Source organism: Siphateles boraxobius, unplaced genomic scaffold, assembly GCF_051911475.1.
Source record: "Siphateles boraxobius isolate OS27281-9 unplaced genomic scaffold, OSU_SipBor_1 35, whole genome shotgun sequence".
In the NCBI taxonomy this organism is placed as follows: Eukaryota; Metazoa; Chordata; class Actinopteri; order Cypriniformes; family Leuciscidae; genus Siphateles; species Siphateles boraxobius.
In genome coordinates, this window is record NW_027508975.1 from 3,080,353 (window position 1) to 3,098,244 (window position 17,892).

A 17,892-nucleotide genomic window follows, 5' to 3' on the forward strand; every position below is an offset into this window, starting at 1 on the left:
AGGCTGTTGAAGGGAACCAGGTCTAGTTGGGCCAATAAGGGGCAACTATGAAGACCTGTTCCTCTCCTGACATGGCACGTAGGTGCAAGTGACGGGCGCAAAAGACAGGAGCATTGCTCAACACAACATGTGAAGATCACTGGGCTTCAGGAGCATTTTCTGCTCAGCACTTGGGTGTGACAAGTTCACTGAGCTTCAGGAGCATTCCTGCTCAACACCTGAGTGTGATAAACTCACCGAGCTTCAGGAGCATTTCTGCTCAACACTTGAGTACGAAGAACCTCACTGAGCGACAGGAGCATTTCTGCTCAGCACTTGAGTGTGACAAGTTCACTGAACTTCAGGAGCATTCCTGCTCAACACCTGAGTGTGATAAACTCACTGAGTTTCAGGAGCATTTCTGCTCAACACTTGAGTGCGAAGAATTTCACTGAACGACAGGAGCATTTCTGCTCAGCACTTGAGTGTGACAAGTTCACTGAGCTTCCGGAGCATTACTGCTCAACACCTGAGTGTGATAAACTCACTGAGCTTCAGGAGCATTTCTGCTCAACACTTGAGTGCGAGGAACTTCACTGAGCACCAGGAGCATTTCTGCTCAACATGAAGAGTGATGATTTCACTGAATTGCAGGCGCAAGGCGACCATGAGTCGCAGTCACTTTTAGAAGGCTCACTGGGGCTAACGCATTTCTGCGGGCCCCTGGGGTAGCTGAGTCCCAGTGTTTGTCCAAGGGTAGTCCGCTCGGTTTACCCAAACACTGGCGGAAAAATAAAACCGGGGGGGCAACTGAGCGGCCCCGGAATGGTCATGACCCAGCCGGACCCAGGGGATGGAGTCTCCACTTGCCCTGGCTATAACTGTCGTGAGGCTCGATGGCGGCACGATTGAGTAAGCGGGAGGAGTGGAACAAGGCGCCCTCAGAAGCGTCTGACTCCAAGGAGGAGGTGACGGGTGAGTTTGTGACATGCAGGGGAAGCTTGCGCAACGGTCGCAATGTCTAACAACTCGAGGCACGAATGCCCGTGTAGTCGGGGGTCGCCCAGGCCCCCGTTAAAACACGCCCTTTGTACATGGCCCCTCTGTTGCAGAGGGTTTGGCAGCAGACCGGGATGAACTATAGTCACACAGGGTGAGCTGCTCTGCCACGGTCACCTCGGGACTCGATCGTGAAGCTAGCGCTGAAGCGGTCACATATGGAGGGAGCCAAAGGCTGCGACTACCATATACCCCAGGAGCCTCTGAAAGTTCTTTCAGTGGGACCCTTTCTCACTTCAACACCAGCTGAACACATTCTCATTGGAGAGACATGTTGGACCGAGTACCTCTCCAAAACTAGAAAAGAGATACTCAGCCCGTGGGCGAGATTACTCTCTTCCAGTTGACCTGAAGACCCAACGGGCTCTGGAGCACTCGAGGGGAAGGACACTGTACTGATACTCCACCCTTAGACGCAACACACAGGATGGCCTGCGGTGCGGGAGGTAGAGATCTGAAGCACATGTCTTTCAGGTCAAAGCTGCAGACCAATCTTGGGCCAAGATGGTCACGACCCACCACCTAGTAGCACGAAGAACGAGTTTACAACTGGCCTTCGTACCGGCTGGAGGAGCGGCTATATCAAATCCTTCGCCAGCAGGATAAGATAAGCACGCACAAGTCAGGAGCACTGCTCAACACTCGGTGTGATGAATATCACTGAATTTTCAGGAGCACGTCTGCTCAACACCTAATGTGATGACTATCACTGACTTGAGCGGGGTAGCCGAGCCTGAGGTGGGGCAGCAAAGTAGAGAGAGTGGTGTTAGTGTGCTGTGCAACACTTACCTGTCTCCACAAGCGGCAGGGGGCGCGTGAGAAGGCGGATGACCGGGTCCTCGAACGCACCAAGCTGCCTGCTGGCGACCAAGGGGGAGCTGAGGGGTGTAAGGCTATACAGGGTCACACCCGCCAGACTGGCCCTCTTGGGACCCAGGAACAGATGAAATTGCTCTCTCTTTGAAGCGTGGGTACCGCTTGCTCCGCTTTTTTTTTTTTTTTTTTTTTAGGGAGCCAGCGGCAGAACAGACACACACACAAACAAAGGCTCCACCCGGCCCTCACCCGGGGGGAGGGAGTGATCGTGCCACTCCAAGAGCATCTCATCCATTCCTGGGCGGCCCGCTCCGGAATGCTTTCGCTGTCGCTTGCCACCTGGCTTGGCAGCGCCTGGAGCGGGCTGGGCGTCTCTACTGCGGCCGGCTCCCTGCTGAGGCCTGGGTGGAGGCTGCTGCGGAGGGCCAGCAGGAGCTGCGGCCGGAGAACGCCCACGGCGACGAGCAGGCGGAGGAGCTGCCACCGGCGGCGGGTGGAGGCAGCAGCTGGCCACCGGGGCAGGATGTGCCGGATGACCTCCGTCTGCGCTTGAGCGGCAGAGAACTGTTTGATGCAGTTCTCCACCGCGTCGCCGACCAGCCCAACCTGGGAAATTGGGGAGACCAGGAACCGAACCTTGTCCGCATCCGCCATACCAACCAGGCTGAGCCAACGAAGGCACTACTGGACCACCAAGGTGGACATCGCCAGACCGATCACGCACGCTACGACGCCCGTACCCCGGAGGGTGAGGTCGGATGCAGTGCGGTGCTCACCTATGAGCGCACGGTCTGGATTACCCTCGTGCATGCCATGGGTGCCCTAGCCTGCAGCAACGCCATGGCACGCAAGAGGAAGGGGCTTGCCCACAGGCTTTGTAAGCTCTGCCCGTCGGAACGGACGAAACTCACAGGCCTTAGGGGGGAGACGAGGATCCCCCCAAAAGGCAGCGGCCGCCGGACACAGGTGCACCTGTGTCGACAGACCGCTCCAATGGAGGGACACCTCGTAACCCTTCACCGTACCTCCATCAAGGGTAATGAGGGGGAAAAACTATTAAGGCAGTTTCTGGCAGAGAAAGATGCTGTTCACCACCTGATAAGCTCTCCATGCATTTCGGGAAAGAAAGGCACTGGGGCGGCGAGCTGAGAACCAGCGCGGCCCGCCCCAAGATACCAAACTCCAGATTCCAACCGAGACTGAACGGGACACGGTGGAGGTTCCACTCGAGCCCGGCAGCCTCGGCGGCCCGTTTCCGCATAGCTGATAATTCTGGATCCGGCTCGGGCAACATTGAACTCCCGGAGGGAGACAATGCAGCCGAGTCATCATCTCTAGAAGTCAGCTCACCCTCCGATGCTGCAATCGGCGTCCTGTCCTCCAGGGGAGCCCCGAGTGAAACCGCTGGCCCACCCATTACAGATGGACCAGCAGACAACACAGGAGGCTCCAGTGGTTGCAGTGGAAGGGAGGAGTGAGGAGCCCACAGGGAATGGTTACCGGGCGGGACATCCAACACTATCCTCCGGTCACCCATCCCACACAGCACCCGAGGGTGGGGCATGGTAATGGGGACTCGCTCTCCGCGAACGAAGGCGAGTCTCGCCCTCAACACTGCGACAGTCATGTTCCCACAGTGAAAACATGAGCTGTCCACAAAAGCTGTCTCAGCGTGCTGTAAGCCAAACACGTGACACAACAGTTGTGACCATCAGAGAGAGACAGGGAACGACCGCACCCAGAAACGCACGTTCGGAATGACATCTTGAAAAAGACGCAAACGCACCCGTGTTGCTCTTCCAGAAAATAGGACCGTCACCAGTGCCGGAGCACACAGGGGAATGACCGCGGCAACACTGAACAGAGAACTGAAACAGTGAAGCACTCACTTTTCCGCCCTCTAACCAGCCATCAACACACACAAACATTTAGAAATTTGTTGCTGTTAAAACAGCAGTTGAGAGCTCAAAGCTCGCGATCACCGCTGCACTCGCGCTGTAGAACACCAGCACTGGGAGAGTCTTCCTGAAGAACACCGACACACTCGCTCGTTGTAGACAACAGCACTCTCAGAGACATCAAACGATCGGCTCCGAAGCGAAAGGCAACTAGTGCGTGCATCCACTTCCGTATTTATACCCGCGCCGCGGGGGCGGAGTGTGTGATGCGAATCACGCACGCCAATTACATTGGCTCGTTCAATAGTACTCGAAGATGATAGGCTCCCTAGCGTGATCCCATTTCAGTCGCGTCGACTACGTCCGACGTTATCGACTGAAAGGGAACTCAAGTTACTTGTAATGAGTTACCCCCCCAACACTTATACAGAAACAGGTGAACTTCACCACTGCCACAAACAGATATATGCAATATGTGACGACCACGTGCACACGCCACTGAAAACCAGCAAAACTGGAGACGACGCCACACCACATATTCCCAGGGACAATACTCATATCACTGCTGTGTGAAAAAGCTTTGGCATTGGGGTAAGGAATTCCTGCTTTTCTGTTTTGTGTAACCATCACTAGTTTCTCACAAAATATAGTACAACAGCACTTTATGACAATGGAAGTTTTTAAATGACAATGGAAGTTTTTAAATGGACGCTTTTAAACCAATAAATACTATCCATCTTAAGTCAGCTATTTTCAGTGAATGTGCAAGACTTCTGATACTTTTGCTGCTATTGGTAAATAACTAGAAAAATAAGAAAGTGTAGTAATCTTTGTATACTGTATAATTATGATAATACATTAAAATAAAATGGTAAGAAATGCAGTATTATAAGTTGTTTTGTACAGATGAAATAACTGAAGCAGATGACAACATTTGTTGCTTAAAAATAAGGCTGAAAAATAAGTTGATTTGATTTCTTGCAAATGTGACTTCATAATTGTGATTTTATAGAAATGTTTTATTCAAAATAAAATTATTTTAATTTCACTCAGAAATTTCCAATAAATTTCACAAATAATTACAAAAGAAATGGCAAGTAACACATTAAATTAAACATCAAATTCCATGTTTCCATATTTACAACTGTGCCTAATTTAATTTAATTTAATTTAATTTAATTTAATTTAATTTAATTTAATTTAATTTAATTTAATTTAATTTTATTTTATTTTATTTTATTTTATTTTTGCTTTGCATGTTTGGGGATCTGACACATGTCAGTACGCATGAAGAGTTCAGTCCGTCAGCTTTAGTGCGAATAAGTTCAAGTTCAGTTTATTTGTATAGCACTTATTCAACAGCCATAACTGCCTCTTGACACAAAACAAACAATGCATCACCAATAAAAGAAGGGTTATTTTACAGCCAAAGCAGATTGTTTACTAATTTATATTTGTAGCAAACAAAATGATGTATTCCTCCCAGCGCCGCCGCTCCCACCACGCGCATCACGCGTAGGGCACCAAGTGCTGAGGGGGCACCAAAAATAGCCTAATGAAAAATCAATCATCATTTCATAGTCATAATAATTATAATGCCGATATTATTTCAGTATAGAAATATTATTATGCACTTTTCAGGGATGTATATAACAAAACAGGCGGAACCAGTGGCGTCATGCCCATTCAAAGTGGCGTCTCAGATTTTTCCTCCCTGATAACTTTTTTGTCACAACTATTCCTATTATGCTCCATAATTACCAGAGCCTATAACGACTCAAATGTATTCTGGATGTGTAATACATCAGTCCGCATCAGCCTGCCCCTTTTTCCTAATATGGTGTCTGTGTATATCAAATCTAGAGCGATACGCGTGTAGCGCTCTAGAATCTTTGCTGTGTATGTTCAAGCAACTCACTCGTCTCACACGTTGCAGATGGTCTTGAAGTGGTAAGTGGGCAAAGCAACAAATCGGCATTGAATTAGTTATCGGATGATATTAAAAGGTAGTGGGATTATTTGTGGTTGACCTGGAAATTTTAACTTGATCAAAAAGTTATGGATTTGATATTAGCTGCGAATTCAGAGCATTAACTTAAGTTGTGTCAGTGTAACTTATCGATAGCTAGCCAAGTCTAACCGTTAACTAGTTGGCTAACGTTACTGCCTGCCATACAAAGCCAATAAGCCATAGTAGGTTAAATGTACAAGTTACAAGTTACTAGCTTTTCTGTTAGCTCATGAATTACTCTTTACAAGTTCCTTATTTAAAATATAATAATGAGCAGTGTAACTACAGTATTTCAATGATTTTACTAAAGTAATGTTACATATTACATTTAATTTGATTACTTTTTTACATTTCTGTCAAATATTAACCATTTTCAAATAAACGGGGTAGTGTTAACCTTATTCAGCACTGAAATCTGTCAAACTTCTTTCAAAGTCCTTCATCACATATTAATATTAAAAGAACTTAATTTCAGAGCACCACAAAGTCAGACCTCAGCACCTTTATGTACCTTTAATGTAAGATCGTTCTTAGGTCACATACCAATTTAAAATCATAACATAAAAACTGCAATGGTACTGTTTTTAAAATCATGTGTAGTAGGCCTAAGTGTACAGTAAGTGTGTGTGTAAACATGCTTTAATGAAGTAGACTTCAAAAGCTTTTGAATTTGAGCTTACAGTTTTCATCAACCTGTCTTTTACATAAACGTACAAAATAGATACTTTAACTTAGTCCTCAGATAGAGGAGGGTTGCTGCTAGCTCCGTTAAGGTATTTCTGTCCCTCCCAAACTGCATTGAAATGGTATGTTTAGCAGCCAGAATTTAAACATTTTCAGGGGGAGAAACCCCCGACCCCTCCTAACATGATCCATATCAACCGTCAGAAAACAATTGCAACGTCTCAGATTGTGCTCCCCAGAATTTTGGCTTGCATGACGCCCCTGGGCGGAACAAGAGTATTTAATTGCTCTAGATAGTAACGATGGTGCCGCCACCACCCCTCCCCCCAAACACACTCCATTGTTGCCAACTTAGCCCCTTTGTCGCTATTTTTAGGGACTCATCATAAATGAATTATGCTTAGGGCACCAAAATGGCTAGCAGCGGCACTGATTCCTCCTACATATTGGTAATTAACCAAGGTTTCTGTGTCCACTGACTCCTCAAACAGTGAAAGGGAATGTGCTTCGACTGTGGCTGGTGCGACGGATTAGATTCTATGAGGAGAGATAATCCTATTAGCGAGGGGTCTTATTGTAGGGAGAGAGGCACGCGGTAAATATTATGGATGTATATGTGCTGTACATGATCCTGCGGTGTGTTTGTACTGTTCACACTGTCGGGATCACAAGGTCGCTGAAGGTGAAGCACACGTATGGATCTGTGGGAGCTCAGGAATGTGTGTAATCTTTTCAGGACCCGAGGGGTCCCACTGTCCTGCCCTCTGAAGACCAGTCAAGACTGATAAATCCTGCCAACATGTGTGATGATGCAGCCAACAATGGCCTTGGATTGAGAGATCCACAGTGCCCTTGGAAAGGCTGTGTTGTCTGTGCTACGAAAATATTGGCTGGAGAAAGAAAGAAAGAAACAGAGAGAGAGAGAGATGATATGCAGATTTCAAACTCACCATAAATTACAGTTCTCTTTGTATGTTGCTCCTGAGTGAAACCTTTGGCCATTCCTTTCACAAGAACCTGAAATCAACAAACAACCATGATTATGAATCAATCTGCATGTAATAAGAGGTAAAACAGTGGATAACTATTACACACATACTATCCACATACTAAACATTTGGATTAAAAGTTCTTTCTTTCATTTATGTCTGATGTAGACTTCAGAGGCCGCAGAGGAATGTTTCCTTGGCTTTCCCAGAGACTCTGCTGTCGTCATGCCTTGACGAGTTTAATCAGAGGTTTCCACATTGCCTGTCTGGAAGTGGGCAGGTCATCTTTCCTCTCCTCCTAATACAGCAAGTACAACTACAGATGTAGTTGTAAAATGTATACACTTAAGAGGAGTGTATGCATATGCCGGACGGCTATTTCCAACGATCACCTTTTGACACCAAAACAGACACGCGTATACAATCTCAATGTCAGTAAAAATCATGTTGAAACAAGGCCTTAACCAAGTGTTCAATGTTGGCGGGGTCTTTTATTTAAAGGAATTAACTGATTAAAGGATTGAAAAAATGTAAAGGAATAAAGAAAAGGGAATAAGAATGGTAAAATAATTTCTAGAACTAGGCCTATAGTTGTAGGTGTGAATTAGCCCTAAACAATTAAATGCATTCATTCATTCTTGTTTGTGTGTCTTATATGTCGAAAACGCGAAACTTTTCTTGTCTCGTCACATTAAGTTTAAGAAAACGATAGAATATTTTCAATTCAAAACGGCAAGATTTGATAAAAACTTGATGAGTTTGCATCACTGGATATTAGTCAGTCATTAACATTTCTGTTGTGAAACTGTTGTCAGATAAACATTTAGTTAAAGCCACTTGAAGGAAAGCCTGCAAGCTTAGCAAACAAAAAATCGTAGCGTCAGCTAACGCTGCGATACGCAGAGAAGGAAACCAGATGCTGCATTTTTAATGGATGTCACTGAACGCTTCACTACGCTGAAAAAACTGCTTTTATGGGAAAACTTTAACATGTACAAACTTTAACAAAATCTTTAACATGTTTGCTCTTAAACATTCGTTTTGGATTGATCTATTTTTAGTTTACACCGAAAAAATGCTGTCTTTACGGACAATTGTTCAACAGGTATGTCTCGTTCATTTCTATGGTATCCGCAAACAGTGATTGACTGTTGCACAACTGTGAACGAAATTCAATGACGTTGAGGCTGTAATGTGATTGGTTATCAAGGCACACGTGATCCAAGTTAGCTGTTACACTTTCTCCAATGGTAGAGCCACAGACACTCGTATCTCCCAATAATAAGACCATCTCTGGTTTAGCTACTCTTATCTTCCCATAATCACTTCCATCGTTAATACGCTTTAATACACTTGTCCCTCTCAATGTCCATAGTGGTTACAATCCTGTCTTGAAGTGAAGTGTGTGATTTCTGCACCATTAACAGCACCAAATAGAGTTACACAACAACACTGACTCAACCAAAGATTGAAAGATGGGAGGAGGGTTTGAAACTTCTGTGGAAACCCTAGATGGGGTTAAGAAGTCATTCCCAAGTTTTAGGTAAATCATGGCCACGATGAACGAATTCGTCTCTTTGATTTAGTTAAATCGTTGTCTGGAAACAAATTAATAAGTCATATGAACAAATTCTTAATTTATGTCCACAATAGCTAGTTTTCCCCATAACTTTTTAATAAAACATGGTCACAATTGATCTAAAATGAGGAAACACGAGCAGAGAATTCATAATTCGTGGCCGAGAATTCATAACTCATAAATCACAAATATTATAAGCATGTTTTACCAGAGCCTAATTTTTTATAGGGCACTCACAAAAGTGTGATACGTGACATTTCCTGTTTGCTTCCTTTAACAGCAAAGTTCAGGAAGACACTAGGGAGGAGTTCGGGACTGTGTGTTCTTGTAGCATGTTTAAGTTCTTATTATTAATTTTACAAATCTGTGGTCCACACACATATTGCAAAGATTGCTAAAAAAATCACTTGCGTTTATTTGGTTTATTTTTTGTTCATCTGTAAAATTACAGGTAGACATTTTTTAAGTGTTTCAAGTTTAAAAATATTACAATGTGTAATATTTCTGAGCATCTATTGACCGAAATGCAATATAAGATCCATAACTATGTTTTCAGTGGTGTATAAAGACCTTGCAAAATGAACCGTTATGTTTTTATTACCTTAGAATGAGACATTTCTATCTCCATAACCGCGGACCCCCTTCTATGGAGGTCGACATATTGTCTCGTCATGTTTCTACCGTAGCCGACAGCGAACACACGGCGCTAGAGCACGTTTCATTACTACCTTACTTAATGAACCGTTATATTTTTATTACCTTAGAATGAGCAGTTTCTGTCTACACACACCGCAGGTTCCCTTACATTGAAATGCGCCGACATGTTTCTACAGTGGCCCTAAACGGACAAACGCGTTTCGTTACTATGTTGCTCTTCGTGCAAGGAAGCAAGCTTAGTTCAGCGAATAAAACACTAACACAATGATGAACAAGTAACAATAATATTCACAATAACATATAGTTTTACTGAATAATTAAGTAAACATAATTTCATAATTTATCCTTGTAAAGAAACCTCATTGCTGAACTGCTACTCTCTGCTGTCTCAGACGATGACATATTCGGCCACCGTAACTTTTGTTGGTTGCAATTCGTAACCTCACCACTAGACGCCGCTAAAAATCTCACACTGCACCTTTAAAAGATTTAAAAGGTTACGCTTTAGCCCTAAGTTCTTCAAAGAATAGGAAGCATGAACTATCAGATGTTATTTTAACTAAATGAAAGTGGCTTTCCAGAGAAAACATTTACTGAGATTTAGCAACACTCTCAGTCTGAGTAATGCTGAGCAATGATCCGTGAAGTCATACCTGCCCTATAGACATGACTGTCGCTCCTTTGGCAAACACACATACCTGTTGTGATCCCACCCTTCCCTCCTCATACATTACAGGCATTCCTTCTGCCGACCTCCATTCATTGCTCCCTGCCTTCCGCTCTTTTCATGGGAATGCCACTGTTCTCTTCCCATCATTAGGTTCATGACTGAATATTTAACACCTCAGTGGCACTACACTACCACAGTGAGGACCATGAACCAAGAATGGCCGGAAAACATTAACAGGGAAGAATGTGGACTTGGTTTTCCATCATGTTTCTAGAAAATAACTAACCCTTTCTTAACGGCGTAGACTTCAAACATTGGCTGGGGGCCAAAATTTTTCTCTTTGCATACCGATGGATTTGATTTGGCTTCTCATTTTCATTAACTAATCCCAAACTACATATCCTTTCTATAGGAAAACATGATTGTATGTCTTTTGTCATGGAGGAAACTAAAACATTATTGGACTTATAGGATAGGATAGTTCACTTAAAAATGATGTCATTGTTGCTTCTGACTGGTTGTCTAGGAATCTAAAAAAAAAAAAAACGCCAAAGTAGTCTGTGTGACTCACACACCATATTTCAAATCTTCAGGATACAATATGATAGCTTTGTTTGAGGAACATACTAAAATTTAAGTTGTTATTGCCTGAAAATCTTGATATTGTTCCTAGATATGCGGCATGAACATGATGAACAAATCATTCTTTTGAGTCAAAACTCTTCAATGAATCAATTCATTTAGTTCACAGAAGTGGTGTGAATGTTTTGCTCATGAATTCAATTTCTCTGGTTCTCAAGTTCTACCAAAATCGCTTTCAAAGAAAGTCAATTCACTCAGAAGGCCATAGGTACGGGTACAGTTCCAGCAGAAGAGTGACCTATGACCCGAAACTCGACTTGTGGGTCATATGGATCATTTTTATGATGGATGGATGTGCTTTTTTTGGGTATAAAATCTAAGGTACCATTCACTTCTATTATAAAGCTTGGAAGCGCCAGGATTTTTTTTAATATAACTTTGATTGTGTTCGGCTGAAAGAAGAAAGTCCTATACACCTAGGATGGCTTGAGGGTCAGTACATTATGGGATAATTACATTTTTTACATTAACTAACCCTTTGAATGTTTAAATTGAATTAGGGGAAGTTTTTTTTTACATTGATACTATATAATAATATAATAAGTTGTGATTGACAGTTATTAGAAATATGACAAAGACTTTGCTATGATTGTGATCTTCCCGAAGCCTAAATCCGAATTCGGAAAGGCACAGAAAAGGAATAATGCATTCTACAGAACACCTAAATGGTCACGGTTAGGCTTGGTTATAATACAGACTACTGTACATCAGATTTCACTTTTCATTTATCACATAAGATAAGAAGGGATGACTGGGAGATAGGGAAGATAAGGAGGGATGACTGACAGGACGATGTCGCTGCTCCCTATACAGAGTATGCGTGATCGTGAATTGAAAAGTGAAAGTAAAAAGTGAGTGTGCATTTCAAAAAAGAATTCAATACCCTGCATATTGATAACGGCTCCCTTATGGCCTCGAATTATATATAATTATCCAACTATAATTATGAGAGAACGCAAAAGCATTGAAATACAGGTGAAACTCGAAAAATTAGAATATCGTGCAAAAGTTATATTTTTGTTGATTATGACTTACAGCTTATGAAAACCCCAAATTCAAAATCTCAAAAAATGTAAATATTACATGAAATCAATTTAAAAAAAAAGGATTTTAAATACAGAAATGTCGGCCCTCTGAAAAGTATAATCATGCATATGTATATATAGTTATATATACTAAATATATTAGTTTCACCTTTTAATCTGAATCACTGAAATATATGAAGTTTTGCATGATATTCAAATTTTTCGAGTTTCACCTGTATATATCATATTTTTTTCCATCACCATGTCCCTTTAGGGGCTCCGTAGTATATTCGGCTTAACTGCTATGTTGACCAGTAACTGCTATGGGAGAATAATATACATAGGCGTAAGCAGTCGATATGCATATTTCTTTTTGAAGTTTGGAAGTCTCAGTCCCCATTCTTTGTTGCATGGAAAAGAACAAACAGCACAGTCTTCAGAATTGATGTTCTCATTCAACTTACTGGGAGGGAATGGAGGATTTGTTCCCAGGCAGTGGCTCCAGAAGTCAGGACAACAGTCGGACACGGTGCGGTTGCAGAACAGGTCGCAGTAACAGATGGTGTCCAGGTACGGGACAGTGCACTGGTCGTTTCGGCCGGGGCAGCAGCCTCCTCTCCTCAGGCAGTAGGAGCCGAAGGGGTCCCGGATCCCGCTGAGGTGCAGCGGGCCGGCCAGTTCTCTCTTAGAGCGGGACTTAGTCCTCGCTGACATTCCCTCTTCTGACAGCAGGAGGAGCGCTGCAACGCCACCCAGCATCAAGAGCTTCAACATTGCTTATCTGCTATAAAGAAATCAATATAGCAAAACATCAGCCATTAGGGTCAACTTGCAAATCAAAATTGAATTCAAAGCAACATTATGCTCCATCATGCTGCAAAAAAAACAAAACAACAACGATATAGATATGATTAGAGCAGAAATAACATTTGAGTGAAAACAGAAATGACAGAAACTGGAAGCAATGCGATTCCTAATGGCGATCATTTGTTTTCCACTTTCCTGAAACACACTGAACTCCAGGCCATGAGCCAACAATCTGCAATATAAACAACATTGATAAACAGACGTTCCTCTTGTTCTTATTTTAATAAGCACTCATCCTGCAAACACAATAACAGCACAGCAGTAGATGAGCACAGACAGAAGTTAGAATATCATGAGAAATTATTTTCCACTTTTGTCCATGACTACTTGAGTTTTTGTGGGATGATCCATATGTTGAGGTGTGTAGGAAGGGTGCGGTCATGTGACTCAGGCCTCAAGTTACTGTAGACTTCCATCAGTCTTTACATTTATTCATCTTAGAATAAATGTATTCTAGAACACATTGGTGTATCACAGTTGATTCGAACCCAGGTCTCTCACACCAAAGGCATGTGTCTTATCCACTGCGCCATCACCACCCAGTTTTTATTTACTTGCTAAATTGACCAGGAAAGACTCACAGCAGTGACTACTGCAATGTAAACATCATCTTATGCGAAACTCTTCCGTTCCATGCAGAGCACACAGGTCATTGCCCACGAACTGCATTGTCTATATGTGATCTCACTTGAGACATTTTGTCACGTTTATAATATTTGAGCTATGCGTGAACAGATATTTGCAGCACAGTTATCATGTCAACATACTTGGCACCACAAAAGATCACATACTGAGCAGAACAAATAAATGTCTGTGGAAACCAAATATTAACCAAAACATTACATAATCCACATTTAAACAGAAATCTAGAAATGTGCTTCATATTTGATTCAACATGTTCTAAAGCTGGATGTAATTGCTTATTTATTGTGGCAGAATAATTGATATTTTGCGTTCATGATGCTAATCCGTTAAGTTACCTGATTCTCTTTGAAATTATTTTGGAGAAATGAGGATTAAACTATAAAAGGCCAAGGCTAGCTATAACTTTTCCCTCTTGTTTAGTCACTTTTAAGTTGTGCTTGTATGGAAATGTCAGTTTAAGATGAGTGCCAAAATGGACCCATTTATCTTCATAGGGCAAGAAAGGGCACAGTAGCTGACATGCTGGAAAAATTTTACTATCAAACTAATGGAGCCAAAACTTATCATTGTTACGGAAACAGCAACTTCCTGTAGTCAAAACCAAGGCAGTCACAAAAACAGGGTAAGGATAACTTATTAAGGCTGTCCTTATATATATATATATATATATTTCAAATAGCATTTTGATGTTTATTTATACACAAAATGGGCCTCATGAGGAATTTGCAGATAGATAGATAGATAGATAGATAGATAGATAGATAGATAGATAGATAGATAGATAGATAGATAAGATAGATAAGATAGATAAGATAGATCGATAGATAGATAGATAGATAGATAGATAGATAGATAGATAGATAGATAGATAGATAGATAAGATAGATAGATAGATAGATAGATAGATAGATAGATAGATAGATAGATAGATAGATAGATAGATAGATAGATAGATAGAGATAGATAGATCAATTAAATGAGGAAGAGGGGGAAGGACACCCCAAACAATGACCTTTAAAAAAGGCTATTTAACTCTAAAGCCAGTTATGTTTCTGAATGAAGTCTCTTCTGCTCATCAAGGCTGCATTCATTTGATCAAAAATACAGTAAAAACAGTAATATTGTGAAATATTGTAACAAATTAACATAACTGTTTTCTATATTAATAAATGTACAAATCAAATGTATTCCTGTAATGGCAAAGCTGAAATTTTAGCATAATTACTCCAGTCTTCAGTGTCACATGATCCTTCAGAAATCATTTTTATATGATTATTTGCTGCTCAATTATTATTGGTGCATAATTATTAATAACGGTTCTTATTACTGTCAATACTAAAAACAGTTTTTGCTGGTTACATTTTTTTTTCAGGATTCTTTGATGATGAAAAGTTCAATGAACAGCATTTATTTGAAACAGAAGTAATTTGTAATGTTATAAATATTACTTATTAGAATGATTTCTGAAGGATCATGTGCCACTGAAGACTGGAGTAATGATGCTTAAAATTCAGCTTTGATCACAGGAATAAATTCGATTTTTACATTTATTAATATAGAAAAGTTGTTGAAAATTGTGAAAAAATTAAATTAAAAAAAATGGCACAAGACACTTCATTCAGAAACTTAACAAATGTCTTTAGAGTTAAATAGCCTTTTTTTTAAAGGTTATTGTTTGGGGTGTCCTTCCCCCTCTTACTCCTCATTTAATTGATCAAAAGACCGCTCCTCACTTTCACTGATCCTCCTCCCTGAGAACAATATCTTGAGATCACACATATTGCCCTCAAACTGCCATTGTGGTCTCGGGTTAAAAAGAGGAGAGCCTTGACAAAGACGAGGAGGCTGCGAGCAAATTACAGAAAAAGCATCATTAATTACCCAATCATCCCAGCGGGCACAATGTCCCCATACAGACAAAGAACAGCCCCGGAAACAAAGTCCACTGCTGTGCAGTTTTCTGCATGACTGTGCCTTTAGTGGACCAGAGCTCAGCCTCAACACTGAAACATATGGCAACAGTGTCGCAGTGGCATTTCTAAGACACTCATTGAGTGAAAGAAATGTTTGACCCCACTGTCATGGCGATCGGTCCAGTAAACATCAGTAATGATGCATCTCTACAGACAGTGATGTGGATATTTCAGCTTTTGAAAGCTGGCTGGTAGTAGCGTGTAGAGACGTGTTAACTTTTACATCACAAACACCCCGTGGGACGATCTGATGTGCAGAAGACAGACAGTAAAACACTGCTAGAGAGTCTACTGTCTGACAAATGACTTGCATCAGTGCTTTTCATCACACCATTCAACCAATGAGCTGATAAACACAGTCCTATAGTCTTATCTCCAACCTCACATAGGTGGTTCAACACAACAAACAGAGCAAAATAACAATCCAAATACAGCCATTATTACCTCTCAGTCTCATCTGGATCTTCACAATAAGTTTACCTTTGAAAAATTAAAGCTTGACTAACAAATATTAAGCTCCATTTATAAAATGAACAAGTCGATAGCCTATTGAGTATATTATGACTGTAGAATGACACGTCATGGACTTTGAGAGGTCAAGAAGCTTTCATAACAGGATTAAATAAGAGACAGATAGAGAGTTTCTGTTTCCATAGGCTATCAGATATGACACAGCTTCATGAGCTGTCAAAGGGCCTGTTTACACCTGGTCACTTCATGTGTTTTTACAGATACGATAGCTATCTGATTAATCAAAACGATTCCATGTACACCTGCATGTCACATAAATGTGTTTTCGCAAAACGGATATAAATCCGATCTTCAATTCCCGCGCTAGCAGATTTAATGAAGTTCACGTCACCGAAAGCACGCGAGATGAGCTGCATTTTATTGATCATCAGCTAATTTCAATATCAAACACCGCAATAGGAAAGAGCGGCAACAGCACTGGTAAGATCATTTCGGTTTTTACTTATAATGAAGATGGTGTGTTGGCTTGATGAATAGTTCAGTCGCTCATCTGCGGTGATGCTTGTAGCAGTACCGCCGTCAAATCTGGCTATATCATAGCCTAACACGCTCGAATACGTTTACTTTTTAGCATTGTTGGGAGGAGTAAAATTTACATATGTGGTTTCAACAACCTGATGCATTTACACTTGTCCACTTTCGTGTGGAAAGCGGCCCAGATCACCTCCTGTGGTTACAACTTACATATCAACTTTTTCTAAGCCTAACAGTCTACTAATAGTTATGTTACATGATGACCCACCGTTAAATAAACAGAGCACGACTCAGGTTCATTAAATAGAAAAATAAAACTTTACTCACTTGATGTCACCCGCTACACTTAGTTGACATGTAGTTGCAAAGTTACTTATAGCTAGTAGAATGTCTAAAGTGAACCATCGAAATAAAGCGTTAGCAGTATATGCAAAAATATATGGTTTTGTACATCAAAAATTATTCGTTTATGGCTTTGCAATGTAAGGATCACAATAAAGTAGCCTATATAAACACATTAATATGCTAGAAACACTAAAGAAAACTTTTTATAATTATAGGCTATCTTTCAATGCTACACTTAATTGGCTTGAAAAAGGTTAAAGAGTGATGTAGAATATTCTAGATTCGTGAGCAGTAGAAGTAAAATGAGTAAAAATGCTTTTAATTTCATAACTTTTACTACTTTAACTTTATGAAACGACATCATTGGAACACGTAAAGAGAATAATGAGTGTTGTTGAGCCATACTGTAATCGTACTGTAACTACGCACCTGTCTGACACATTAGAAAGGGAGGGAGGAGGTTACACAGAAAAGCACAGGATTTAAATAGCTGGAGAAACAAAAAAATCCCCCACCTTGTTTAGTGCAATAAAATCCTTCTTCTGGCTATATCCAGTGAACAAAATGTGAGCAGGTCTGTTTAAGCTACAGATCAAAGTAGTGAACACAGTCTCACACACACTCTCTTCAGCCTCCTGTCTGGCCTCTATTCACTCTCTATATAGAGGCAGAACAAGTCCTCAGACCCAACCCTCCTGTGTTCCCCTCCTTCTTTTACTTCTGTCCCTCTTTCTCCCTCTCACACACCCAGACACAATACACACACACACTCACACACTGAGCTACTTCAGGTTAAACCCCTTTCCTGGAGGTTTTTGACTGCTTGTGTCACTTATCTTTCCATGCCACACTTTTCCTGTTGGTTAATTCATCAAAGATCATTGTGTTATTCTTCTAACACCATACAACCTCTCTTGATTTATTTGTGTAGCTATACACAAAGGTCATTCATTTCTGAGGTACTTATTTCCCTCACCACCTGCTGGTCAGTAGGGCAACTACATTTACAATTCAAGCAACTAATTGATGGATTACCTCAAATAAGAAG

The 17,892-nt window shown here is 41.5% G+C and overlaps 1 protein-coding gene across 2 annotated transcripts in view; it reads right to left on the reverse strand.

Annotated features, from left to right (window-relative positions):
* tinagl1 (tubulointerstitial nephritis antigen-like 1) overlaps nucleotides 1-17,532 on the reverse strand; it is a 41,032-nt gene extending 23,500 nt beyond the window's left edge. Inside the window, exons 1-3 of one of the 2 annotated variants that reach the window (XM_077195950.1) lie at nucleotides 17,360-17,532; nucleotides 12,474-12,790; nucleotides 7,398-7,464 (exon numbers count right to left, since the gene is read on the reverse strand). In XM_077195950.1, the coding sequence (XP_077052065.1) occupies nucleotides 7,398-7,464; nucleotides 12,474-12,783 (377 nt within the window). In that variant the 5' untranslated portion in view covers nucleotides 12,784-12,790; nucleotides 17,360-17,532. Of the gene's footprint in view, nucleotides 1-7,397; nucleotides 7,465-12,473; nucleotides 12,794-17,359 lie in introns of both variants that reach the window. The other variant, XM_077195949.1, reaches the window with a different exon arrangement.
* Between the last annotated feature and the right edge of the window lie 360 nt (nucleotides 17,533-17,892).